This window comes from Podarcis pityusensis (genome assembly GCF_964106645.2).
Source record: "Podarcis pityusensis genome assembly, chromosome: 2".
Taxonomy (NCBI): Eukaryota; Metazoa; Chordata; class Lepidosauria; order Squamata; family Lacertidae; genus Podarcis; species Podarcis pityusensis.
The window spans coordinates 36065197-36093125 of record NC_138029.1 but is presented as its reverse complement, the minus strand read 5'-3'; the positions used below and the strand labels follow the sequence as shown (position 1 = coordinate 36093125).

Genomic DNA, 27929 nt, shown 5'->3' with positions numbered 1-27929 from the left:
GTGCAAAGAAGAGATGGAGAGGATTGTTACCTGAGAGAGAGTGTATGAAGTGAAGGGAATCCCATGAGTCAAATCAAGAGGACTGGGGAGTTGCATCTGGCCCCCAGGCCTGAGATTCTTCACCCCTGCTGTGCATGTTTACTCAGAAGGTAGGTCCACTGTGTGCAGTTGGGCTTACTCCCAGGTAAGTGGGCATAGAATCATAGAACTGCAGAGTTGGAAGGGACCATGAGGGCCATCTAGTTCAACCCCCTGCAATGCATGAATCTTTTTGCCCAACATAGGGTTTGAACCCACAACCCTGAGATTAAGAGTCTCATGCTCTACCAACTGAGCTATTCCAGCCCTCAGCATCTTGTGTGCTGTTAAATAACAGTTAAAAACACAATGGCAAAAAGTTGGTGCCAAGTGGAGCTCTCCCTTTCTCATACCTGCATTGGTGGGGGACAATGTTTGATCAGATTGCAGCCAGGGAGGGAAGGGATAACCCCCATTCCTTGTGCCCCTCCACATCTATAACAGAATAAAGAAAAACTAGATGTAGCTGTAAACTACACATTTAATGCAATGTGAACCTTGGCTCTCACCACTCCACCTCATGATAGGGCCAGTGCTATTCCAGCTGATACCTTTCCTTGCAATTGCTTTCTCACATTGTGTCCCTAAACCAGTTATAGGGAAAGCTGCCTTCTGAACAAACCCTAAAATACATGTACGGCATAAAATGGAGTCTGGGTAACTGACACCTCTAGCAAAAAGTTTTCTAGTATAAGCTGGTACGCTGCTGAGTGCACAGTATATGAAACAATTGTACAGTGAATAGGATTACTGGCTTATTTCACAGAGGCCTAATCTGGAATAACTTTCCGCTTGTAACATCTCCATCTGAAAGAGTCAATGAACTCCCTGCCAGGTAGTGTATTTCCCCATTCTCCAACACATTATTGCGGTGTGTGTACTGCTGTTTGCTAAGTGGATTAGGAGTCAGGACATAGTATTTACTTTTATCTGAGTTGCATCAAAAATAGCTTGCCCCCTACCTGAAAGGAATGTCCCAATTAAATTACAAATGGCATATCCTAAGTGTAAGGACTGAAGTTTGATTGATTGGTTGGAACAAACAAAGCATTCAACCCTCACTATTCCCTCTTCAAAACTGGTACATAGGGGACACCTAGTGGAAAAGACATGTTGGTTGAGTACATTAAAAAACGAGCAAACCCCGGTTTTAGCATGTCACTAATTTCTTGTTGCATTTGTAATATCACTAAAGTGGCATCTAATTTTTGTTCCTTCTGTAAGAAGTAACCAAGGCTTACTGGTTGCAAAAAGCTATATGTTGTTACCCATTTGAATGCCTGAAGATTTGTGTCAAAACCGCCCCCCCCCCCTTATTCAGTGTTTAGAACCTCAATTACAAATAATGCACCCTTGTTTTTTCTCTCTAAGCATCCAAGCATCTTGGCATCTATGCCACAAGAAAACAACCACAGAAGGAGAATTGTCAAGAGGAAGCTTTTTGAAGTGTACTGATTTGAACTCCTAAAACAAGAGATAGTGTCTAGGGACTTATTCCCATCTCCATGTGCAGGGATTACAGCGTTCAGCTCTTTTTAATAATAATTGGCTTCATGTGAGTCAGCTATACCTCTGCAGCAAGTTGGAACCCAAATGGTCCTTTAACTGCCCATTTTATATCTAGAGCAGAAGAAACAGCTCACAGTGTACAACAGTAATGAATGTCCTTCTGATTTATTGTGGTGTTTTCCATCCAAGAAACGCAACACATGTAAAGGGTATGTGTTTGTAATGTGTACAATGCCCTGTGAGAATCAAACAAATGCAGCAACATCTTTTGCTTTAAAATGGTTTATTTCTATACAACTCCTTAGATTTGAGGACATTTTCACTGGTGACCCTTCTGTAAAAGTAGAAAGAAGTAGCACTGAATTTAGTGGAACTTAACTGGCTCAGGCCATCGCAAAACAGCTCTGCTCTTATGCATCTTTACTTAAAAGTAAGTCCCACTGAGATCAGAACCACATACACCCAAATCAATGTGTGCCTAGGAGGATTCCTTTGTTAGTGCAGACTGCAGCTCTTGTGATGGTTCAAGCGATACCAAAGAAAGTGGCAGTTAGAACTGTGAGCCTGATGGATACGGTCCAGCATTTGATGGGAGGAAAACAGAAACTTTTCTTTAAGGCGAATGGTAACAAGCAAGCTGCACCTACAAGAGCTAGTAATATGCTATTCTAGGGAATTCTTAAAAAATAACATTTCTGCAAAGCCGAAGAGCTCACTTTCACATTTAGATGTTGTTTATGCAACATCTAAATTTTAAAACCTTCGTAATTTCAAAATACAGCACACGTGCTTGCAGTGCTCTGACGTCTAGTTCCCAAGTAATATTAGTATCTGCGGCTGGAACACTTTGAAGTTTGCAAAGAGCTTTGCAATTTGGGTCAGAATTATTATTATTTTTTTACATTCAACCAAAGCCATTTGAGAACTAGGCAGAATATAGACAAATCTGTATATAAGGCAGGCATATGAGAAAAGGGTATCCAGTTACCCAGTTAAGGCTATTCTTAACCTAATGCAGTCGGCTGAATAATTAAACGAATATGACCAGGTAACTAAACCAAGCTTGCTTTTCTCTGTGGTGTGAAGCGACTTAGGTACAACTAGCTCCACCTGTTTGGACCCCAAATAGATTGCCACTGACTGCCGTCTCTGGGCGGCATTAGCTGCCTCTTTTAACATGGAGGCGGCCTGACAGGGACCTCGGTTCTCAGCATTCCAAGCCCAGCCCCCTTCCGCGCACGCGCACTACCGCACCAAGCTCTCAGAACTCATTTCATCTCTCAAAAGTTCCGCGCGTTCCCCCCCCCCACCCGCACGCGCTCGCTCGCGGGGCGGGGCTCCGTTCTGTTCCTGTCAGGTGGCAGCCTATCGCCCGCCACTCTCAAGATGGCGGCCGTCCCATGCCGGGAGAGGGCGGGGAATGAGGCGGAAGTGAAAGCGGGTAGTGTTGACAGAGAGCTATAGCTGTTGAAGCGGCCTTTGCCTGCGGAGTTGCTGAGGGGGCAGAAGCGCCTTGGTGTCAGGATGATTCCGACGGAGGAGGCGTCCGCCCGGAGGAGGGAAATAGAAGAGAAGCTGAAGCAGGTGGGCGGCACCTCACTGTGCACCCCCCCCCCCAGCATCGTCCTCTCAGCCTCGCCCTCGTTGGGCTGAGGCGTCGGGCCCTGCTCTGCCCCCCCCCCCCGTTTAAAGTCTCCCCCCTCCAGCCTTCGGTTCCCCCTGCGTGGTTCACTGCCTCCCTCAGAGACCACAGGCCCAAACCCCTGCCCTTAACCTGGGACTCAGTTCCACTGAGGTCAGGGAGGCTTCCTTCCAAGTAAATACAGGACTGGGTTGTGAGTGATTCCCTAAAACCAAGTGGGGGGTAGGGAGGTGGGAGGGAAAGCCCACTACATGGTAAGATTGCCACTTGTTTACTGTACTTCCCCTGTAAACTGCCTGTGTGACACCCTGAAATACAACTATTTTCTTGGTTCTCTAAATGAAGGGAAAATCTTCCCCTGTTAATTGTTTTCTGTGCTTAGCGGCACAAATAAGCCTGGCTGTTTTGTTTCTTTGTGTCCTTTACACGTTGTCCCAATAACTGGGTGGCTTCCAATAATTAAAAAAAAGGCAAGACAGGATCGCAACACTAAGGAACTGATGCAGCAGAAAACCAGACAAAAACGAGTGCAACCGAGTTTGCAGCAGCACCAAATTATTGCAGACATTTAAAGTCCAAGAATACTATAAAGATGTAAAAATCAGAAAACGGTATTAAGGCTAAGAAGGTTGACAAGCCAGCATTTTCGTGTTGCACGAACGTGCTCCAAAATGTTTAGAGGTAGTCCCAAGATCCAGGAGTACAGCCTTCCCCAGCACCCTTGACAAGAGAGTGTTTCTCTAAAGCTCTGTGGTTCAGAGAGCGTTGTGCCAAATTGGAAATGCTTTAAAATATCATGAAAAGGTATATTGGTTAAAGCTGCTTTTTAAAATTTTGTTTAAATTCATACCCAAATCTTGAAAAATTTACATTAAAACATATAAAAGCAACACCCTGTTACCATTTTCCAAGTCTGCTAAGCATCTAGAAAAGTAGTTCAAGAGCCAGAGTAATGGGTTGTGTCTTTCCTCCTCTCTTGCAATGACAGGAAGAAGAAACATTATCTTTCATTAGAGATAGTTTAGAAAAAAGTGACCAGCTCACAAAAAACATGGTAAGTTTGCATAACATGCATTTTATTTTAAAGTGGAGCATAAATATATTATAGGGCAATCCTATGTGTGTATGTACTGGGAAGTAAGTCCTACTGAATTCATTGGATCTTATTCCCGAGTAAATGTGCCTTACATTGCAGTCCTAATACATGTTAACTGAGAAATAAGCTGCATTGAGTTAAATGGAACTTAACTCCCAGGTAAGTGTGCATAAAGATTGCAGTGTAAATCTCAGTTTATGTTGTGTTTCACTTGATGGAACTGCAAACTAAAATACAGCAATGCAGGTGGTTATTGTTGAAGGAAATGGACCCCACTGTGTACATGAAATATCTCTGGTTTTGTTTTTTAGGTTTCCATTCTCTCATCTTTTGAAAGCCGTCTGATGAAGCTGGAGAATTCAATAATCCCTGTACATAAGCAGACTGAGAATCTTCAGCGCCTGCAGGAGAACGTTGAGAAGACATTGTTCTGTTTGGATCACGTTATAAGTTATTACCATGTAGCAAAAGACACAGAGAAAATTATAAGGGAAGGGTGAGTTGAGTTTCAGGCCCCTCAATATCTTTGTGAGGTCTGTTCTTTTTTTCAGTGTCAGTCTCTTCACCTGTCTTTTACCACCTTGAATAATCTAATTAATTTTAAGAATGGTGGTTGAATTACAGAAGGTAACTGGAGATAGGCATTTTAAGTTATAAGAAACATGGGATCCCCTTTTATTAGGAAAATAAACCTGACAGTGGTTATGAGCGGGCTTTCCCCAGTTGTCCCATTGGTTTTAGAATAATATCTCTGAGGAGGTACATCAGAGCACACCCCTTTCAGGTTTCAGGGGATGAAAATTCAAGGCACAACTGTTAAATATCACCTTTCTGGTCCAATATAAATTGTGATCATTTTTAAAGCACTCTGCTGTTTTATGCATGCATTTTTTATTGCAGATTTCATCACAGAACCATAGAGTTGGAAGGGACCCTAAGGGGCATCTAGCCCAAACCCTTGCATTGCAGGAATCTCAGCTAAAGCATCCGTGGCAGATAACCATCCAACCTCTGCTTAAAAACCTCCAGTGAGGGAGAGTCCACCACCTTCCAAGGGTGTCCATTCCACTGTAGAGCATTAAACATCAGATGAATTGTTTTATATTATTTAGTGTTGGTTTAAAGCACATAGAGCAGAGCATAAAGAGGGCTAAACTATATAAATAAGGTCATTTTGTTGGAGCATAGTGAAGTGACAGCCTGGTTTTTCCCCCATTGAGGACTTCAGATAGAGGCAGTTATTTACCCTTTGCCTAAAATTATCCCTACCACTTGTCTAGGCCAATGTCTCAAAGAAAACTGTTCTACTGAAGCTGGTGACCTGGCACTTAATGACAAATCATAGGTCAAAAGGTTGTTTATTTGGGCTGTAATGTATGCCAGCTATCCTTGTAACTTACATACTTTAATTCCATCAGTGATGGCAGACTTTCCTGTTGGGAAGAAAAATTACAGGATATTATTATTAGTATTATTATTATTATTATTATCTGGGAGAAAATGGTAAGCCAGCTTCATAGGGATTTTATGGTAAGCAGTTGCCTCTTCATGTAGCTTTGTTGTTGAACCAGATGTATTTTTAATTGCAGCCCTACAGGAAGATTGGAGGAGTATTTGGCCTGCATGGCTAAAATTCAGAAGGCTGTGGAGTATTTCCAAGACAACAATCCTGACAGCCCAGAGCTTAATAGAGTGGTATGTAAAGCAGTTGCACACGGGACTACTGACTACAGATTCATCTCTCTTCAGAGCTCTCCTTGCTTTTTCCATTTAGGCTTTGCTCCATTTGGAAGCAAATATCAACACATCATAATCTCTCTGAAGATAGTTATCCAGAATGACATATGAGCACACCTACATTTTGTTTTTGAGCTTTTCTCAGAGAAGCAGCCTCTGCAGAAGCCCCAAATTGTCTGTGTTTAAACCCTGTGTTTAAAAAAGAAACATGCACAAAAATGTTTTGATACAGGAACTTATAAAATAGAAAATGGTGCTCACTTGGTATTTCCCTTCTGCTTTACAGAGCGATTTATGCCAAATATTAAAAATGGATTTTGAGCAGATGATTTTAAAGTGGGGGGAAATACTGTATAGTACTGCTGGGAATCAGAAGTGGGGAATTCAGGCATTGTGGCCATTGTGAGAACAGGATACTGGGCTAAGATGGGCCATTGGCCATTGGCCTGATCCAGCAAACTTTTTTTGAAAAAGTTCTTATGCCAAATCTCTAGCTTAGGAGGTGAAAGAGCTATCTGGTAGTCCTGCAGGTGTGTCTTCTGAAAGGAAAACAGACATATTTGGGTGCAAATGCACTGTGCAGAAGCCGAACAGTGCTGTTTTACCACCTTAAAACCAATAGTTCTTACAGCTAATCTTTTTCATATATGTTATTCCAACCAGAAATTGTTGTTCGAGAAGGGGAAGGAGTCTCTGGAGTCTGAATTTCGTAGCCTTATGGCACGACACTCTAAACCAGTTCCACCAATCCTTATCCTGGATCTCATCACTTTGGATGATGAAATGGAATTGCAGGAAGATGTGACATTAGAACACCTCCCTGAGAGTGTTCTGCAGGACATTGTCCGTATTTCTGGTTGGCTGGTGGAGTATGGGAGGAACCAAGGTAAGTCGTGAAGTGAATGTTTGTCTTCCTTTTTCTTTCTTTCTTTTAAGCTTCAGGCAGTCAGCTAAGACCTCCTTATTTTGCTAAGCTTTCAGTGTGGGTTAAAGTTTGGTCTTGCTGTTTTTATGCTGAGTTAATTTTCTTCTCTTCTTGAGTTTATTGTATGAAATTGATCTGAATAGTTTGGACAACCTTACTGCATTTTGTGCATTTTAAGACATCAGCAGTGGTTGAGGTTACATTCTTCTATAATACTTGAATTAGTTGTTGTCACCTCTTTTATGATACATGAACATATTCTGATATTTGTTTCCCCAACTGATCCTGTTAGCTTTGCATATTCCATGTAACTCCCAGGATTCTGTGGGGGAAACCATGACTGTCAGAGTGGTATAAATGTTCTTCAAATGTATGGTGTGGTTTGTTTGAGCCCCAGTTCAGGCATAATGCAAAGCCCAAGGATCATGGCTCCTGCTCATGAGCGAAGTGGAAGTAAACCATGAACCTTGGCTTACCAGGACATGCAAATCAATACCACTGTGTGGCACAAATCTTCAAAGCCCTTATTTTAAAGTGACTAAATTTGCATGTATTATAAAACTTGTCAACCTAATACTAAGATCAATTATGGCTTATGCAGCAAAGGTGCATTTAAAAAAAACACCAGTTTGTGTGTAGTAGGCAAAGATGCACAGCTGGACACCCCTGCCCTGGGTCTCATCTGTTGTTTTTCATCTGTAGTTATAATTCTGCACTTGTGCACTGAGCCTGGAATAGGCTCATTGATTTTTTTTTCACTTCACTAGTTCACAACCTTCAAAATCCCCTGGGTGTCTGTTTTTTGTCTACCTTCTGAGCAGAGGATGGTTATTTTTGTGATGATATTGCCAGTAGATGCAGGCTAATATGGAATAGAAAATGAAAACATATCCTCTGCCCTGCATAAAACTCCAGGTGGAATATTTTGTGTGCCAGCTTTTAAAAACAATGCTAAGCATTAAAAAGTGTTCTGGAATTCATTATGCTTCATCTATTCTACACAGTCTTGTTGTAATCCTTATAATGACCCCGTTTGATATATTATTATTAACATTATTATTATTATTATTATTATTATTATTATCATCATCATCACTATATTGAGAATGAAAGAATGAGAAAGGGTAGTAGTCTATTGCCTACACAAATTCAGAAAGGTCAGTTTACTTCTAAGGTGTTCCTGCTTCTATAAAAATTAACTGTCAGCTACTATTCTGAAATTCCTACTGTGAAACTCTAATTGCTCTTTGTGATTATTACAGTAATGTATTATTATAGTACTATGCGTGTAGGATGTATACACTGACTATTAGTTACTACAACCCTAATCTATGAAGCTCTCTTGTAGCCTGAACTAAGCCCTGTGGGCATCAGTTGTATGACATGGTTTTTCTTGTGGTGCAGGATTTAACTGGCTGTTTGAGGAGGAGCATCTGTCTGCAGGAGCCCAGAGAGGAAGCCTAAAGAGGGAGCACAGAACGGGGTCTTACACCAGCATAGCCTCTAGGGAGAGCACTGTAGGGCGAGAATTAGAACACAACCGTAGTAAGTGTAGGAAGCTTAGATTTAGAAAGCATCTGGGAGTGATGTAGAATACAAAACTACTTTCATGTGCACTGAAAAGAATTCTATAGCTTTTTTTACAAAGTAACTATGGTCTAAACCACTGAGCCTAGGGCTTGCCAATCAGAAGGTTGGCGGTTCGAATCCCTGCGACGGGGTGAGCTCCAGTTGCTCAGTCCCTGCTCCTGCCCACCTAGCAGTTTGAAAGCACGCCAAAGTGCAAGTAGATAAATAGGTACCGCTCCAGCGGGAAGGTAAACGGTGTTTCCGTGCGCTGCTCTGGTTCACCAGAAGCGGCTTCGTCATGCTGGCCACATGACCTGGAAGCTGTACGCCGGCTCCCTCAGCCAGTAAAGCGAGATGAGCGCCACAACCCCAGAGTCGCTCGCGACTGGACCTAACGGTCAGGGGTCCCTTTACCTTTACCTTTTAACTAGTAGAAGTGGTCTGATTTTACTGTAGTAGTAATATGTTGTTGTTTTTTAACATATTGGTGTTAAAATATTTCCATCAACAACTAATGCAATTTTCAAACAAGTTTGCTTTGTTTTTCTTTTTTCAGTAGGATTTTTTACTAACTTAGTATCTACTGGCTAAGCCACACATTCATATGAATAAACCTTAAGATGCACCAGACATGCATTTTGATGTACTGATGAGGTTTCTTTTAAAATCAAGTTTATTTCAATTAATACTAAATAAGCAAGTTTTATCTGAACACGGAATATAAAATTTATAATTCAAATTTATGGATTATATTGTTTGAAGATTGGGGTTCGTTTTTCCATTAAGCAAGAAATGCTATCAAATTTCAAACAAAATTATTTTTGATTCCCTCCCATCACGATAGCTTTGATAATATCAAATGTGGTTTGGAACAAAAAAACTAACTGCTGATGTACACTACTAAGTGCATGTATATTTCTTCCTAGACTTCATGAATGTTTACTATCAGATCCGTTCCAGCCAGTTGGATCGTTCTATCAAAGGACTGAAGGAGCATTTCCGGAAAAATAGCTCTTCCTCGGGGGTTCCATATTCCCCTGCCATTCAGAACAAGAGGAAGGACACACCAACTAAAAAGCCCATCAAAAGACCAGGTTAGTCCGAAGTGTTACATGCCAGTTCCTTAGATTTGTTCTGGAAGCTCCAGTCTTAATAGTCTTGCTTTTTAATCAGTCTGTTCATCTGATGGAGTTCTCTTTGTCTTGTGATGTTTGTTTTTCATTGGGTATTTTCTAGATGTTTTCATTTTGGTTGGATGCCTACATAAATTTCCAGGTTGCTGTGAAGAGCCCCTTAAATAAAAGCTGCATTGTGTTCTTTTCTTTCTTTTTTTTAATGAAATGGTTATAAGGAAAGTGATGTATGGAGGACCCATCATTCCCTGGGCCACTTCCAAGACTTTGAGATGCCCATCATATTTCACTGGCCATAGTAGACATGCTTGCAGATACAGCAAGCATTTTAACACACTCTGTGAATCTAGACGGAAGATCTGTGAATCTAGACAGAAGGTTTTTGTATTGTGTTCCTTGAACCATCAGTCTCAGCAAGAGTGCCCAGGTCTCATTGGGGGCAGATGGGCTCTGCTGTTGTCATTAGTATGAAAAAGCTAGAGTCTGTTATAATTCCTCCATTGTCACAGACCGTGCTAGCTAAAGAAAATTGCTTTTTTGCCAAACGTTCATGCACATATTTCTCAAGTGTGGATGCTAGAGTGATTTCCTTCATGGAACTCCCCACTGCCCACTGTTGGTGATATGGAACCTCAATAAAATTACAAAATAAAAATCCCTTTGCTGAACTTTCAGCCACAGCAAGTACTGTGTGGAGCAAAGGGCTTAATTTTAAGGGTTCCTTAATTATAGCAGTTGCTGTAAGTATCTTGCTGCTTGCTATTTGACCGCTCTAGGCTGTTGGCCTTTACATCATGGGCATAGCCAAGGTGGAGTGGCTAGGGGGGCAGCTGCCCATCTAGATCAAATAAAACAATAGAAATACTTAATTAACTGACCAATCACGTTGGTTCTCCCCAACGAAGTCCTGCCCCCCTAACAAAAATCCTGACTACACCCATGATTTCCATACAAGTGTAGAGTGTAGCTGTTTTATTGATTAAAAATGATAACTATCTGAAAGAGAAAACAATGTTTAAGGAGGTAGGTATTTTATACCAGCTTCATCTTCTGTTTATCCAGATCAATTCAAAGCATTGCATAGTGTGTCTGGGGGGAAAAGATAATAATATTACTGGATGAAACTAAGAATTATAAATGTTCTCCCAATCTATAGAAATAATAGACAAGTAGGAGATTTGTAGAACAGTCAGAGATTGAGTTATGAGGCATTACAATAGCATGTTATAATTGTTCTATGTCTTTGTTTTTGTTTTTATAATCCTTATGTGAATGACAGTCCTCATCCCAGGTAAAGTGTGTATTCTGTGTGTCTCTTCTGCAGCTTGACAGACCTTAACTAAACATCTATATGCTAAGATGCCATTGCAGACCTGTTGCTAGTGCTAGCAAAGTCTGTGCTTGGGTTTTTTCAAGGGGATATTTGCCTATGGAGGGGCATAGTTACAATGCCTTGGAGTTCTTCCTGAAAGCTGACTGTGCTAAGAGAGAAGCTGAGGAGGTTTGGGGTCAGATTTTTAAATTAAAGCCAGGTCCACTGTCCATGTGTACATATACATTGACTAGACTATCAGACATTTTACCTCTCAGTAAGATGGAAGCAAATGTTAATTTACTGAGAGCAATATATCACTTACCGCCAATGATGTTTTTGTTTTTCCAACCCTGAGACTAAAACTGCTGTTTTGTCTGAGACATACCACTTTATCTGGTGTGTAAGGCAGTAGCTGCAGTGAAGTCATTCTTGTCTGACTGCCTCTGATATTTCCAAAGCAGTGGGTTGCTACAGTTGTGTGAAGTGTAGGGACAATTCAGTGGACCACACGAGACTAATTAACATCCTTAAATAATTTTGTCATGTGTGCTACCCATTTGCCTACAGCACCTATAATGCCAAACTGAATGAAACACGTATTTCTGACATGCTGGATGTGCTCGGTCTGCTAGCTTTCTCAGTTGGTGATCAACTAGAAACCTGGAAAATGATCAATCCCAACTAACAGTGTGTGTTTGAAGTAGACCTGCAGAGAAGCAAATCTTAAAACATAATGACAGATAATTGTGCTATATAATTATTTGGCAGATACTGAATCACTCAGTTTTATTTCCCAAAACTATTCAGCTTTCAAGGGCAGCTCTTCACGTGACATTCTAATGTCTCTGTCAAAATTGTCGCTCTTGGTTTCTTTTGTCGGAATGTAATCATCCCTTATTTTGTCTCTTATCTGTCTTGAATGATGGGCAAAGAAGCAACTGTTCCATTTTCTGTGCTGCTGCTTGAAAAAATCATGTTCACTCCACCACCCCCAGCCAATGTTTAGCTTCTAGTTAGTGTTCCATGGCTCCAATGGATGGGTATCTCTGTACTACATGCCTATTTTAATCCCATACATTGAATGAGTTAAAACCTTGCCCCTCCCTCCTGAAAAAAGAGAAAAGTCTCATGGAGCAGGTATAATGAGCTGGGAGAATATGTGCTACGAAAGTGTTATATTCATGGATGTAAATGATAGAGCCCCACCAAAGTGTAACTGAACTTGAGGAGAGCTTGTCTTCTCAATATATGGATGTCAACCCTTTTATGCTGTTGCTCCCCCCCCACCCGCCCCAATATCTCTACATCATTCCAGACAAAATCTTGCAGTATTCAAGGATAGTTTTTAATGCAAAGAAATTACAAGGGGGCATGCTCAGTGATTCCTTGGGACTTCTTAAATGGATCACTAATTTATCGACTTAGGAGAGATGCCATCATGATGTTTAGACACATTTTTGCTTCATAATAGGAACAAAGCTGATAGTTTGGTCCTGAGCAAAGTGGGGGGCGGCTTTCTGCTGTGGAGTGACTTTTAATAAAAGTCTTTGAAGCCATTGCACTAACAGAATTATTTATGTTGAAAATATGTCTCTTCATGGGGAAAGGACCTAAAGTTCCCTCACCACTATGCTACAAGTAACCTAGATGTCTCCAAGTCCACCCCCCACCCCCCAATACAAGAACCACTGGGTTACTGACTTCCCAAATGCTTGCAAGGAGATAATGTTTTGAGGACAGCTGTGTAAGCTTAGAAGTAACAGCCTGTTTCTCCTCTCTCGGCTTGATCACTGCCTCTACCTTGAATGTGATGCCTTCATTAGTAACCGCCATGCTGTCCCACTTGGTTCAAAAGTGCCTAATCGGGAGAAATAAACCTAGAACAAAAGCAGTTGGTTTCCAATAGAATCCATCAAGGCCTAATTAGGATGCTAAGTACTCTGTTCTCCAGTAGCACTGATTTAATACCCAGAAGCACTTGGTGTGTCTGGAGGTAAATATGGCTAATTGTTCTTATGCAAATCAGAGGAAGACAGTGAGCCAAGGTCCCTTATCTGTAGAGAGTATGGAAGACTTAACTTTGTAGTTTTGCATAGGGAATATCTCATACTGATGCTTGCTGAATACATAGTAGCTAGAGTCATATTTACATTCTCAACAAAAATAAGAGTGCTAATTTCAATTATGCACCAGCTCTTCAGAGCCTAGTGATGTTTTGCATAATCAGTGGTAAGGCTCAAAAAATGTAGCATGGGTAACCTAATTCTAGGAATTCAGGAAGCATGGGTCAATTGCACAGTTCAAAAAGCTTAAGAGTGGCTTCATACTTTTGCAGGGAAAAGGGATTTTTAAAGTTCAATATTTATTAAATTTACACCCCACTTTTCCTCCCACAGGTGCCCCGGGTGGCCTGTGCCTCATTTAGCAATACTTGCTGACTGCTAGCATTGCATTCAGACACAAGGCATGTAAAAATTAGGCATGTGCACACCCGTTTATGATCTTGTACTGCTCCACTTTAATAATACAGAATTTGAGCAAAATTTAAAATTTGTTGTTCTTTGCAAGCACTTGGAAGATAACTTGATCTGGCTTTCTTAATGCAATGATTGGTCTCATGATTTATTGCAAAAGCATTATCTTAATTGGAACTGTCCCATGTAAATGAAGTTCAGTGTTTACAGCATTGTTGCAAGTTGACTAATATAGAGTGCCTGTGATGATCGCAAGCCATTTGTGGTTTTCTAAAATGTTTTAAAATATACTCTATAGGTTTAGTCAATAAACCTCAGCGCAGATTCTGCAGTATTAATGTTCTTGCTGTTAACCAGTTTTAAATATCTGGCAGGTGGAGAACAGCTTACTGTATCTTCTGCCCTGCTGTCGTTATCCTACCATATGATGGCATTTGATAAATAATGCAACTATAATAATATTGTCACAATGACAACTTTGGAGGAGAGATTTCTGCTGCCTTAGTTCTTTCCCTGAATACAATTCCACACATTCAAAGCTAAACTTGCCTTCTTTGATGTATACTGCATTTGTATGCCCACAAAGTTTTAGGCAAATTGTTAAGTCAAATATTCTCTTGTTTCAGAAAAGTGCATTCCATTGATACAAGGTGTGCTTAGCATAAATAGAAACATAAAGGCTCGCAGCAGTGGCAAGGGTACTTCTTTCACCATTATTTTGTTACAGCACATAAAGTGCAATTGTACCATGATATCTGCTCTAAGTGGGGTACACAGTATTTGCAGTATTTTTAATCAGCAATAGGGCATATAATATCGCATCTCCATTAGATTATGGGTGCTGGGGTTGGCTTGCTTGTGTGTGCATTGTAAGCAAAAGTGAAAGGTATTCTTAGTGATATATTACATAGTTTGTCCATTTTTACCATCAATGGAAAGGTTATAAAGCACTTTATACCTTTCCAAATTTGTTTCTTCTGCGTCTGTGTCTAGAGTGTTGTTTGTCTGATGTCGAAAGTATTGCTTGCACTCGGGGTGTATATGTACCAGGGAGGGCGGGGGTTATGCCTATCTGCGCTCTTGATTCTGTTGGTACGTTTTGTTGCATGTTCACTAATACATTCTCATGTAAAACTGAGGTTTGTTTGTGAACTGACATTTTAACGCTTTCTCTTGTGCTTTTTTCAGTGTTTCTTAGTTGCAGCATCCTGCTTCAGCTACAGTTTAATGCTTTCTTCGTTTTTTTGTTTTACAAAAACGTTCAATTTTTGTGATGTATTTCATTTGCATTTATTCAGAAGTAGAGTCCTAGGGGCTGGGGAGGGGCACAGCTTGACTTTTTGTCCTTTCATTTTGCAGCTAGGCAAGGGGGCTGGAGCAGATCTGAGCTGTGCTGTTAGCTTCTGCCTTCTATTTTCTACAGCTCTCGTGGATGCTTACCCTGTTCTGTAAAGACTTAGCTTTCTCTTTACTTTACCTTTTTTGTCTGTCCATGGTGAGAATGCTCAGAATAACACACAGTCTGTAACTACTTTTGTGGCCAGCTGTTCCTGCGCACAAGGCCGTGGGTATGCCTTATGTGGCCATTGGGGGCAGGCATTCCCTGTGGAATGTGGTACCTGCTGTGAAGCCTTGGGGTGCTTGGCTGTCATTTGTGACTTACATTTGTGCTGCTTCTGCTAGACTGGTAGGGGATTGGGAAAGAATTTCCAGGATTCAGTATATGGTGGTCTCTAGCACAGAGTCATGTGCCTCTCTGTGCATCTCCCTACCAGTTATCCTCGATATTCTTCCCTCATTTCATAATAGCAGAAAAATATCCGAAATCTTCTGCTCCCACATGCAGTATTGGAAACTATGTGAATTGATTTGGTTTGACTTCAGGCATTAAGTGCAATGTGGTTGATGCAAACAAAAAACAAAACAGAAAACAAAACAAAACCGCAATATTTTTGCGTGGCATGGTCTTTCTTGTTTGTAAATGGTAGCCTTGTGGGAAAATGGCAGACCATGCTTGTGCTCACAGACCTCATGGGAGGTGCTCTAACCTGATGCAATCCAACTGATGCAAGCAGTTGCTGCTTACATTATTATTATTAAATAATATTTAATAGCAGCAGCAATCCGTTATTAGTTTTAAAATTCTTAATGTCCTGTTTCTCAAGATTCAGAGCAGCTGACAAGGTAATAAAAACAATAAAGCCATCACAAAAATTAATAAAAACAAAACAGATAGAAAGGATAAAACAATTAAAGCAAAAGAAGTCATCCAAGACTACGAATTAACAGAAACAGAAAATGAGGATTAACCCTCAACAGAGCAAGAATCCTCAGCTTTCCCACAAAAGCTTCCCTGAAAAGCCACATATAGATGGGATGGTGATTTAAAATTAAAGAATGGACAAGGCTATCTTCCACAGTTTAGGCCCTGACCCTTGTATACACCTGCTTATCCTTAGCTGGTTGGGAAACTCAAGCAGGACCTCTGACTATGAGAGTGCACAGGGCTCTGTGTGGAACTCACACTGCAAAGAAATGGTCCTCCCCTTGTGGTGCTCATGCAGCATCTGTAATAAGCGAAGCCATTTAGGGCTTTATCCACTAGTACTAGTACCTTGAATTGGGTCTGGTGGCACACGGTCCCATCAGGCTGCCCAACTTGCCAACCTAGCAGCTGCATTCTTCACTAACTGCAGCTTCTGGACCATTTTCAAGGCAAGCGCCACTTAGAGCACACTGCAGTAATTCTTCAGTCTCCCTAAGGGGATTGGTGGCAGTATTAAAGGGCACATAACTGGGCATTCCTGAGTCTGTGTATGTGTATATGCAGAGCATTCTCACTGTTGGCCAGCACTGCCATGCTAGGTTTGGTTGGCAAGGCACTGGTGGAGGGTTGCTTTGTGTTTTGTTTCTCTCTCATTCATTTCCAAGGTCTCTTTGTCTCTCCTCTCTTGTGGCTCTGGTGACAGGCACGATCCGTAAGGCTCAGAATCTTCTGAAACAGTATTCTCAGCAATGTCTAGATGGGAAAAAGGGGGCCTCTAACCTCATTCCTATGGAAGGTAATCGCTTCTCTCACTTTTCACTCTTGAAGGGGGGCGTCTAACTTGGGTATTGGCCTTTCTTCCGCCTTCAAGGCTTCTGTTAGTCTTTAGCCCCACTGCCCTATACAATGAGGTTGCTCAATAAATATCCTGGCTTCTTGTGTCTTTGGGACACAAAAACTGCACAAAGAGCAAAGAGACCAATACAAAAAGATAGGGCAGCAGGTAACTCTTTGCAATGCTCTAAAGAGTTGCAGGCCACATAAATTTAGAGAGGTCCAATCTGTGATGCAATTTGACTGGCTAACAGAAGTTCTGTTGTAGCTTGGTGTGACCTTTTCTCTCCATGATCTATCCTTGTTCACTTCATCTGGAAAGGTAGCAGCCCTTTCAACCTTGATCAAATTGGAATCGTTAATTCAAAGTACAATGCCTTGCTGTCTCTAAATGAATTTTAGGGACTACATTTAGAAACAAAGGCAGAATAACGGTGGCGCTTGCTTTTAACTATGAACCATGCATTATGCCATATTCTTGATCATGTTTGAAACTGCTACTACTGCTATGGTATTGGAAAAGGGGGTCGTAGACCGGGTTGCCAGGAAAACACTTGTAAATGTCTGAGACAAGCAAATAAAACCTGAAGAGACAAGCACTGTGATGGCCTGGATAAACCACTCCTTCTGTTAATGCCCGCTGACATCTCGCTAGGTCATGAGCATGATTTACGAGTTAAACACCTTTCCGACACCCTGAGTGACAAGCATGGGCCAGCTGCTGGTAAGTACCATATTAAAACTTAAGCTGGTTAATTTAATACTTTTATTTTTAGTGTTTCTTGAGGTATTCTCTTAGGACAGTTCCAGGTGAATTTCCTCTCCCACCCCAAATCGGAGTATCTGACTTTTTCAAGCCGCACCGGATTGTGCTGATCTCTGCTAGTCTGAAAGACAACATGGGCACAAGAAGGGTTGACATGGATGGATCCGTCCAAAAGAGTGGCCGCAGCACAAAGCTCCTATACTAGCTGGGACCTCTTTCCTTTAGCACTCTTCTCCACAACCCCCGAATACAGTTTAATCTTATAGTGCTAAGCCACTCATATGAGAGATGACTGTCTGGGCTGTTCTTTCCCATTTATTCAAGATTTCAGTTCAGTAGAACTTGTCCCTGGTATTTTTACGCATAATTATCTCTGCTGTGCAAGTTCTCCAAACATCCATCTTCAACTGAATGGTGGGTGGGTGGGTGTATCTCCTCAGCGGACATAAAACTGAGCAGATTATATGATGTCACAGTGCCAGTAGCAAGATATAAGAAGAAATGGAATAAAATAACATTGTATTGGATAATGTCTTCAAAACCCCTATTTTAATAGTATTTACGAGCATTTCTTTTTAAACCTGAGTTGCAACTTTCCTCAGAATTGTAGAATACCTTCACATGCTCTGGTGATAGGTGTGTATAATGGCAAAATAGATGTGTCAGCTTCTCCCCACATCATAGCAGACATCATGGCACAAGGGTTTTGCAATATATTGGATACCTATTCCATTATTCAAGACAGAAGAATTGGCTTCTGGGGGTAGATCTTGTAGAAATAATGGGGGAAAGAAGCCAATAGGAAATCCAGTAGCATCATGGGGAGAGGCACTGTTCCAAGAAGAGAGACGTGGAATATGTTCCTGGCCCACTGAGGGCCTTATTCTGCTATTTTTGGCATCAAGAACTTACTGACATTATTTATTCATTTAAAAGCATTTTTGTCTCACTCTCAGCTGAAAGACAGATTATTCTAGCATGTTGGAGGTATACTGATGTCTTGTGGCATTAGGGTTTTTTAAAGGCATTACCCTAGTTTTATCAGCTAAAGTATTTTTTTTATGTTCCTGTACTTTGTTGGGCATAAATGTTTTAGGAATGGAATGTGCTACTAAATCAAGGCAAGGCAAGCCCTTCCTTTTGTATCAATGATGCTGTTGCAAATAGGATAGATACTTTCTAGGATGGAATTCTTTAGGAGAAATTCTGTTTCACAAAGGCACATGTCAATCAACACTAGAGACTGTTGTACAAATTTAAGGTGCTTTTAAGGTGTGAGTGAGTGTGTTGAATCATTCACATTTGGGCTCCCCTTAAATGCTCGCGCTTAGCTGCTTAAAACATTGTATCCTGTCAAGAAGAACATGAAATATTCACCTCCCACCCCTAGATGCACCCTGTGGGCTGGCATGTAACAAAATTTGGGTTATTTGTATAGTTTGAAGTCAGTGGTGCTAGACACAAACTGCTCCACTACAAATGAAAATAAATGCTAATATTATCAGGTTGCCACAGGAAACTGACATCTTCTACGCTTGTGCAATCCCTACAGGGAGAGATGACATGTTGGACATGGAGATTGATGCTTACATCCACTGTGTTAGCGCCTTCATCAAACTGGCCCAAAGCGAGTATCAGCTACTGACAGAAATCATCCCAGAACACCACCAGAAGAAGACATTTGACTCCCTCATCCAGGTCTCCTTGAAACTTAACATGGTTCCTTCCTTTCGCTCTTGTGGAAAAAGCCCATTTCTCTAATTCACCCAGGATTTGTTTTGCTGTAGGAGTCTTTAGACAACCTGATGATAGAGGGGGACAACATTGTCTCTGCAGCCCGAAAGGCCATCATACGTCATGATTACTCAGCTGTGCTGACTATCTTCCCCATCCTAAGGCACTTGAAGCAGACGAAGCCAGAATTTGATCAGGTTTTGCAGGTAACTGCCTAACAATAAAACTCACTACAGTATTGCAGAGCAAGGTCATGTACAATCGGGATGCAGGATCCAGTTATTCATAGCAGGATCAGGACCCCAGACAGGATTTTGTAACAGTTGAGAACTGGTAGGGTGAAGGCCAATTCACAACACAGATGTCTCTTCTCCTTTGGGAATTGCACTAGCTGCCTGTATGCAGCCCAGGACCCAAATATTTAAAGGAACACATCTCCCAATTTATGGTAGCCCGTGCTGTGTGATCAGAGGGAAGAGGCCCTGCTTGTGGTTCCACCTGTGAATGAGGTACATTCAGTAACGGCACAAAACAGGGCCCTATCTGCTGTAGCTCCCCCTGACTGTGAAACTCAACTGTCCCCCTCATTGGTGACGTTCTGATGCCAGCTTAAGGAGTTTTATTCATTCACGCATTTGAGAGATAGTCAGAAGCATGGGCCACATGGACAGATACAGTGGTGCCTCGCAAGACGAAATTAATCCGTTCCGCGAGTCTCCTCGTCTTGCGGTGTTTTCGTCTTGCGAAGCACGGCTATTAGCGGCTTAGCGGCTATTAGCGGCTCGGCGGCTTAGTGGCTATTAACGGCTTAGCGGCTTAGTGGCTATTAACGGCTTAGCGGCTTAGTGGCTATTAACGGCTTAGCGGCTTTAAGAAAAAGGAAACAAACTCGCAAGCCCATAGGGGAATTCGTCTTGCGGAACGACTCAAAAAACGCAAAACCCTTTCGTCTAGCGAGTTTTTCGTCTTGCGAGGCATTCGTCTTGCGGGGCACCACTGTATTAGACTTTTGTGGAGTTAATTAGGTTTTCTGCTGCGTGTATTGCTTTTAACAATGCTTTTAGAAATTTCACTGTATTTTACATGTTTTATGGGAATGTGTGTTGTAAACCCTTCTGGGGTCTGGCTAGATGAAGAATGGTTATAAATAAAAATAATAAGATTTCTAGAAACCAAGTGAAAGAGAAGTAGCTGGGACTGAAGCACAAATGTCCATTTCAGACTAGCAGGCTTGTTCCCTCTTTCAAGAGCCGGAAGAGCCATAACTCTGCAGTAGAGCATCTCCTTTGCAGGTTCAATCCCTAGCCTCTCCAAGTACGGTAGGGAAAGACTCCTGCCTGAAACCCTGGAGGGCGGATGCCAATCAGTGCAGACTATCCTGAACTAGATTGGCCAACAGTCTGACTTGGTAGAAGGCAGATGCCTATGTTCCGATGAATGCACACCAGGCCTGGCAGTGTGTTCCGCAGGGAAGCTTGAGTTTTACCTGCTGCTGACAAAGCTTGTGATTGTTTTCTTAGCACCAGCAGAATTGTGAGTGATACACTCTTGTGTTCAGTAGATGATAGTAGCTGCCACACACACACACACACACACACTTGGAATTGTTTCATGTGCTGTGCTGGATATTTCAGGGCACTGCAGCCAGCACTAAGAACAAACTGCCCAGCCTCATAACCTCAATGGAAACCACAGGAGCCAAGGCTCTGGAAGATTTCGCAGACAACATCAAGGTAATGGCTGCCTTTCTGCTGTTTATCTATTTAGTAATCCACAGTAGTGCAGGAGATCCATGCAAATGTTCCATTAATTATGTTTAGGTGGACTGTAAAATCTTGGAAGTTACAATGGGAGGAGAGGGGGGAAAGCGACTTCCCTTCCTGGAATTTAAAATGTGCAATTATAACTAACTTGATTTTGATGTAGTCCCTTTAACAGGCAGCATTGACGATCAAATGAGGGGAGTCCACATAAAGTTTTGTAAATGTTCACAGATCTTTTAGCAGAGAGAGGGAGAGAGAAGTGGTTATGGAGGGATCAAATATAATGACAGTGGTGTCTGCTTAAAATCTATTTTTGTCCACACATCTTTTTTACAGTGACCAGTAGATGGTGCCCTTGACCCGTAGGGCTGTAGAAGTAGTTAGGAGGTTCAGGAAATATAACTGCATAATAACAAGAATGGGGTAGTTCTATGGAGTGCACATTTTTATCCATCTTATCAAATATTCTTTGGGTTTTTTTCCTCCCTAGAACAATCCAGACAAGGAGTACAACATGCCAAAAGATGGGACAGTTCATGAACTCACCAGCAATGTATGTGAAGCAATTCAGAATGTCCCTTGGTAAAACCAGCTCCATGACTTCATCCTTGTTTTCTGTTTTTCTTTGTTACATAAGGGTAATATTCTTGTTGAACCAGGAGAAATGGCATGTTTTAAACCTGGGCTTCCATAACTGACAGTGTCTGGGGTTAAAGGAAATTGATAGATATTAGGCTGAGCTCATCCGTGTGATGCCCATAGCTGCAGTGGCATCCTTCAAAAGCTCGGAGCCCCTGCCCACTGACTCCTTTGTCATGATCTTCCTGAGATAATGTGTGCTCAAACGTTGGAGCACTTTTCAGGCACAGAAAGGGTGTGCATTACAGTCTGGCAGGCAATTTGGAGCCTCGCAATTGGGTGACCTGGTATAAATAGTAGATGCCTTACACTCTGCCCTTGCCAGCTCATCAGAGGACTTCCTTCTGCTTGCTGTGCTTCAGACTCCAGATTCCAGCTTCAAAAATAAAATGTCCTTGAGATCTCTGGGCTGGCTGATGCATCCTATGAGTGGCCAGTGTCAGCCACAACTCTCACCTATTACCACCAGGTCTCATCTTCAAGCAATGACCTCCCTCTCCCTTTGCTTGCAACCTCCATGATCTTTGAAATTAATTACCATAGATTATGCATTCTTCCAGGATAATTATAGGTATAATTATAGATAATTATAGTTTTCATAAGAATCCCCTCCTGTTTCTTTTTCTTCACAAAGTGGAGAATAACAAATTGATTTTTTTAAAAAAACACATATTCCTTCTTTTTACAGGCCATTCTCTTCCTGCAGCAGTTGCTGGATTTTCAGGAAACTGCAGGTGCCATGCTAGCATCCCAAGGTACTCACACACAGCTCCCTGGATACAAGAAACAACTTCCTTGCACTAATAAAGTCATTTCCTTTGCTTGCCTTGCAGTAAAACCTCCTTAACAAGGGTACAGTTTATGCCTCACCTCATCGCCCGTCTAGCTTTATCTGGCACAGCAAAAAAACAAAAACAACCCGCAGCCATCTAAGAAGTTATAAGAGATTCTAAGAGAGATGCCTCTGGTTTTTCACATTAGTTTGTTAGTCTGCTGCTAGTTCTATAATCCTTGAAGAGTGAATTTTGAGATAGCCTTTCATCTCCTAAGATAGGTAGCTTTCAGTGAGAATCATGTTAGAATATTGTTATCGCCACATGAACAAGTTGTTAACTGGTTTTGTGGCTAAGTCATAATACAGTAATATGGAATGATCATATGTTTCTGGGTCAGTTTCTGTTGGAAGACAGTGTAAACTTTTGAAATTCAGAGAGTTGTTGCTTTTGGCAGAATTAGAAGCTAAGACCCTGGTTTTTAATATGTGTACTTAAGATGTTACATCTGAAACCCAGGGTATATAAAACTGTAGTTGACAATAATTTAGCAAGATATGTTTTTGCCTCAGCATTATGCAATGTTTATGTTGCTAGGCATATATAGGTTATGCAGTGGTGTATCACTATAAGCCAATTAAATCTCTTCTATGGTTGTTTTTGTTTGAAAAAGAGGTGAGGCCATTTTAAAGATTATAACGTTTAAAGGGGACACCAGTTTGTCCAGTGAGGTCCGTGCTAAGGAGGTTTAACTAAGCAAACTGCACCTTGCATGTGCTGTCCATCATCTGTCCTTTAACAGGTGCCTGTATAATACTCAAAACAGGATCCATTTCTGTGGCTGACTCACCAAAATCCCTTCCGCGTGCTCCTTTGCCCACTTAAATTGGTAATGGGCAAAGACAGTTGTGGAGCCAACTCTTTCATGGGCCAAAGGAGTGGCAGTTTATTACCAGTAGAGATAGCTGCAATTACTTTTTGTGTCTTTTGATCAGGAAAACATAACAGTGACTGAGATTATAGCAGCTGCCCAAGCAGTAAACAGCTTTGGACATGTAAAGGGGTTTTTTAAAGTCCTAATGGTTAGCAGAATGTGTCTCTGCTAACCTGGCCAATTATTAGGTTTGGGGCTTAATTGCAAAATTTCTTTTGCAGGGTCTGATTGCTTATATTGTCATTGATGTAAAGCAAAATGTAGTAGATAAAGAGCTGGGGATTTTGTTGCTAATTTGAGACCCAGTCAAAGGCTAACCTTGACTGCACAAGTCTATGTAAAAGAGCCACAGTGACCTTCATTTTTCAAGGAAGTTTAAAAGTTTCATGAGTGGGTGCCTGTGATCTCAAGTAGTTGCTTCTTTGGGCCAGGTGCCACCTCTTCAGGATTCAGAATGCATATTTATCTTGTGTTTTGAGTCCAGTCAGGTAAGGGAAAAGGGCAGATAAATGATTTGCAGGGAAACCATTATGCACACACCCCCAGCAAAAAAAACACCCTTATGGATCTAATTACAGTTATTCAGCTTCTCTCATCAAAGAAAAGGAGTTAGGGGACAAGAGCTGTACTATAATGGCAGGTTCAGGCATAATTATAAACAGTGGCTTATTATTACTTGCATGAGCCTTTGGTTCATGCACTTACGGCTTTCCTCCTCTGGCGCAGTCACAACTAGAAGACTGGGAGCTTTCTGTGCCAATTTCAATTAATCACAGTCTAGTATTGTATTCAAACCCTAAGCTGTAGATTATCTTAACAATGGTTAGTTAAAACAAACCAGCTTCATAAATTATGATCTGAAGTTGGCTTGTTTCAGCTAATCAGAGTTAAAGCTAATCACTGTTTGTCTGCAATTAGTTTGAAATGGAAGCAAACTTCTAAACTCTTCTTCCTAGCTATGCCAGGCATGAGGAAGAGCACACAACCCAGAGGCTTGCTGCAGCTCATTCCTGTAACAATAAGACATGCTTTTTTATTGCACCCAAATAAGATGATAAGATAACAACTCCTTCCCCAAATGATTAGCATTTTTCCCACAGACTTGAGTGCAATTTTCAATTAACCTTTTATTAGTATGCAGGTTGTGACATTCTTCACCTGTAAAGACATGTAGTGAATCTAGGTTGCAAGCCTATGCGTGCTTGTTTGAGAGCAAGCCCTTCTGAAACAGTGAGACTGAAATTAGACCAGGGAGATGTAGGTTCAAATCCCCGCTGAGCCATGAAGCATGCTAGATAACCTTGGAATTGTGTAGGGAAAGGAAGCAGAAGCCACTATCTGTGCCCACTAAAACCCAACAGAGGCCTGCCTTCCTTTCTTTTTGAGTCCACAGCTGCTGTTGACACATTACTGTGATTGCAGTTTTTGAAAAATCTATGCCCACCAAGGCTGGAAACCCCTGTTTTCAATGGAAGCTGATATTTTTTGGGAAGTCAGAAGCCCTTCTGCATGGTGCGCTGAATATAAGCAGCCTTGGCTATAAGTGGTCTCCTTAGAAGGAATGGCATATAAGCTGCCTACTAGAAACAGAGGTTTCCTCAGTTTCCTGTCACATCCATGCTCTAAAAAGGAGTGGCTCCTGCCTGCTGAACCCATGTAATGCTCTGTGTTGGTATCTTCTGCTTGGTTCTTGAAAGTATGGTTGTCTCTAACGTGTCTTTTTGCACTTTGCATTTCTTCCTTTCTCTTTTTTTCTTCCTATCCTTTTTATCTCTACTCTGCCTTAAATTTTATAGTTCTTGGGGACACATACAATATTCCTTTAGATCCCAGAGGTAAGCAGCAGGTGGTACTTGTACTACCCACATGCATACATAATACTACCTCTCTTTTTTGCACCTGGTTACATATTTCTGCTTGTCTTTAATTGTACCCAATAAAAAACATGTCTTGTTTCATTTATCAGAAAATGTCAGAATGCAGAGGTGGTTTTCCACCCCACCCCCAAAAAGCTTATAACTTGTATGTGGATGCAGCAGCTCATTTTCAAGGAGGCTCAATGCCTGTAAAGCGGTAAATAGCTCTCTGTGGTTCTTGATGGTGGTAACAGACCACTCGCTTTTGCTCTAAGGAGTGTGTCTATAACTCTAATAGGCAAGCTATGAAAACTCACATACACACTGATGCCCCAACAGCTAGTGGGGATGCGGGTGGTGTTGTGGTCTAAACCATTGAGCCTCTTGGGCTTGCCAATCGGGAGGTCGGCGGTTCAAATTCCTGCGACGGAGTAAGCTGCTGTTGCTCTGTCCCAGCTCCTGTCAACCTAGCAGTTCGAAAGCATGCCAGTGCAAGTAGATAAATAGGTACCACTGTGGCAGGAAGGTAAAAAACATTTCTGTGCACTCTGGCTTATGTCATGGTGTTCTGTTGTGCCAGAAGTGGTTTAGTCGTGCTGGCCACATGACCCGAAAAGCTGTCTGTGGACAAACGCTGTCTCCCTCAGCCTGAAAGCGAGATGAGCACTGCAACCCCATAGTTGCCTTTGACTAGACTTAACCATCCAGGGGTCCTTTACCTTTACCTTTTTCCTGCCCCAACAGCTGTTTTTTCTTAAGACAATCAACTTCAGGAGACTGGGATTTGAAGCTGGAAAGCCCATTTTACTCCAAACTGAATGACACCCCCCCTATTGTTTTGCTTCTCATTACGTACCTTCCCTTGCAAACACACAGCCCGGACAACATGAGATGGGAAAAGGGAGCAGCTAGGCAGGGGAAAGTAGCAATGGGAGAATGGTGACCGGGGAAAGGGTTAATTACCCTTCCTGTATTTCTCTCTTCAACAACCTCCTTCAAGCTATTTGTGAACTCGCAATTAAGACTTTGTTATATATATTTGCATACAACACACAGGCTCAGTTTCCACATAGCAGGAACCCAAATCATGGCTTAGTGTGAACATGCAGCCTCCCAGAGAGGAGAGGAGGTTGTAGCCTCTGCATTCCTCTCCTGGTCCTGCTGCTGCCATACTTTCTGGGGGAATCAACATGAAGTGATGGTAAAATCCAGGCATGCTCAAGGTAAGCCTCTTGGAGGAAAGGTGCCTGTTTCCCTCCCCCAGGAGCAGGTAACACACAGTGTACCTGCCCTCGTGCAACAATAAGCAAACAGGGCCTGTGAAGGGGCACTTCACCTCTTGCCAACTTCTCCCTTGAGCAGCATAAGATGTTAGGCAATATCAGGTGAGCCACTTCAGCTGGAAGAACATGTTCTACATAGAATGAGCCCTTGTAGGCCACATCACTTGTAGGCCACATCACTAGCACCTGCCTATAAGCCAGCTAATAAGTACAAAGCCTGGGAGTTGCTTGCAGGCCAAAGACTTGCACGAGTGCAGTGAAACAGGCTCAGCCCTAGACCCACCATTGGCAAAACTCTTGTCCCCTTCTTCTGTTGGCCTTGTAACATCACCAAGAAGTCATATGTGCTTTCGGTATCAATTGGCTCTGCCAGTATGAAAAGTTCACATACACTTCAAATAAAGTTGAGCCAGCTGACAGCTTCTCATCAAACTTAACACAGTTTCAGAAACAAGTACAGCACTGCTTAAAAGTAAGTTGGTCATATTCACAACCATCCCACAGAATATACACTGCTAAGGTTCCAATGAAAATCATGTTTGCGTTCATACAAGCAAAACCTTTTGTTAACCTGCCTTGTTTATATAACAGAAAGCTTGGCTATTTCCTTCTAACCTATAAAGTGTCACCCAAATCTTGCTGAAGTCAAACAATTGCTTGCATTAATATGAAATGTTAGCACAGTTTTTGTGGTTTACCAAAACAATGTTTTGTTTTTATCCTAAAGAGAATATCTGAGACAAACAGATTTTCGGGGGGGTGGGGGTGGGAATGTTTATAACCAGTATCTTTTCTCTGTAACGGCATTCACTATATCTGAACTTAATAAGATTATGGTAAAGTAATTCATAAGGTAGTATAAGCCTAAGGTGACAAAGGTTCGGACTGAATGTAGCTCTATTCTCCATTGCATAAAATGAGCAGGGGTAAATTTAGACCAGCCTTCCCAGCCTTGTGCCCTGCAGATGTTTTGGACTAGCATCCCCAGTCAGCATGGCTAGGGGTTTTGGGATTTGTAGTCCAAAACCATCTGGAGGGTACTAGGTTAGAGTGAAACTGATCAAGTCTAGAGTTGAAGCAAAGCTGCTGTTTCCATCTCATAGTACACCCAAGATTAAAGTTTTAGCTGAACTTAGAGAAGTAAAACGTTGCTTGAGTAGGAGGCAAAGTAGCCATATAAAGAAATATAATAATTGATTTAATGCTTGCTGCCTTTCAGAGACCAGCTCTTCAGCCAGTAGCTACAGTTCTGAATTCAGTAGACGGCTGCTCAGCACCTACATCTGTAAGTAACTCCTCACCACTTTGCTACCTTCTTCCTTCTCACAGCCTCCAAACTATGGCTATGATTGGCCCATTTGAATTTAAAACGTGGTGCTGAGTCCTGGCAATCCCTACATTCAGCTGAGGCTGAGACTGATGCCAACCAGTTGTGCAGGAAGGATTCACCCCCCCCCTTTACCTGCAGCCATGATGGGCTGCAATTGCTGCTCCTGCCAAAACAGTAAGCAGTCTATGAAATGTAGATTAGTTCCCTGTTTCAAGGGAAATGAAATATAAAAGATGGCATTTTAAAAATGTGTGGTGTTTTTTGTTAATTAAG

The 27929-nt window shown here is 41.7% G+C and overlaps 1 protein-coding gene across 17 annotated transcripts in view; it reads left to right on the top strand.

The window, feature by feature from the left end:
• Positions 1-2928: 2928 nt before the first annotated feature.
• The window catches only part of EXOC7 (exocyst complex component 7), a 32391-nt gene continuing 7390 nt past the window's right edge, over positions 2929-27929 (top strand). Inside the window, exons 1-17 of one of the 17 annotated variants that reach the window (XM_080996529.1) lie at positions 2929-3171; positions 4218-4283; positions 4637-4821; positions 5915-6020; positions 6726-6948; positions 8392-8532; positions 9483-9650; positions 10969-10980; positions 16448-16540; positions 17234-17302; positions 18897-19042; positions 19132-19284; positions 20713-20811; positions 21332-21394; positions 22169-22235; positions 24984-25022; positions 27546-27611. In XM_080996529.1, coding sequence (XP_080852655.1) covers positions 3112-3171; positions 4218-4283; positions 4637-4821; positions 5915-6020; positions 6726-6948; positions 8392-8532; positions 9483-9650; positions 10969-10980; positions 16448-16540; positions 17234-17302; positions 18897-19042; positions 19132-19284; positions 20713-20811; positions 21332-21394; positions 22169-22235; positions 24984-25022; positions 27546-27611 — 1756 coding nt within the window. In that variant the 5' untranslated portion in view covers positions 2929-3111. The remainder of the gene's footprint in view (positions 3172-4217; positions 4284-4636; positions 4822-5914; positions 6021-6725; positions 6949-8391; positions 8533-9482; positions 9651-10968; positions 10981-16447; positions 16541-17233; positions 17303-18896; positions 19043-19131; positions 19285-20712; positions 20812-21331; positions 21395-22168; positions 22236-24983; positions 25023-27545; positions 27612-27929) is intronic. The other 16 variants (XM_080996538.1, XM_080996542.1, XM_080996540.1 and 13 more) reach the window with 16 other exon arrangements.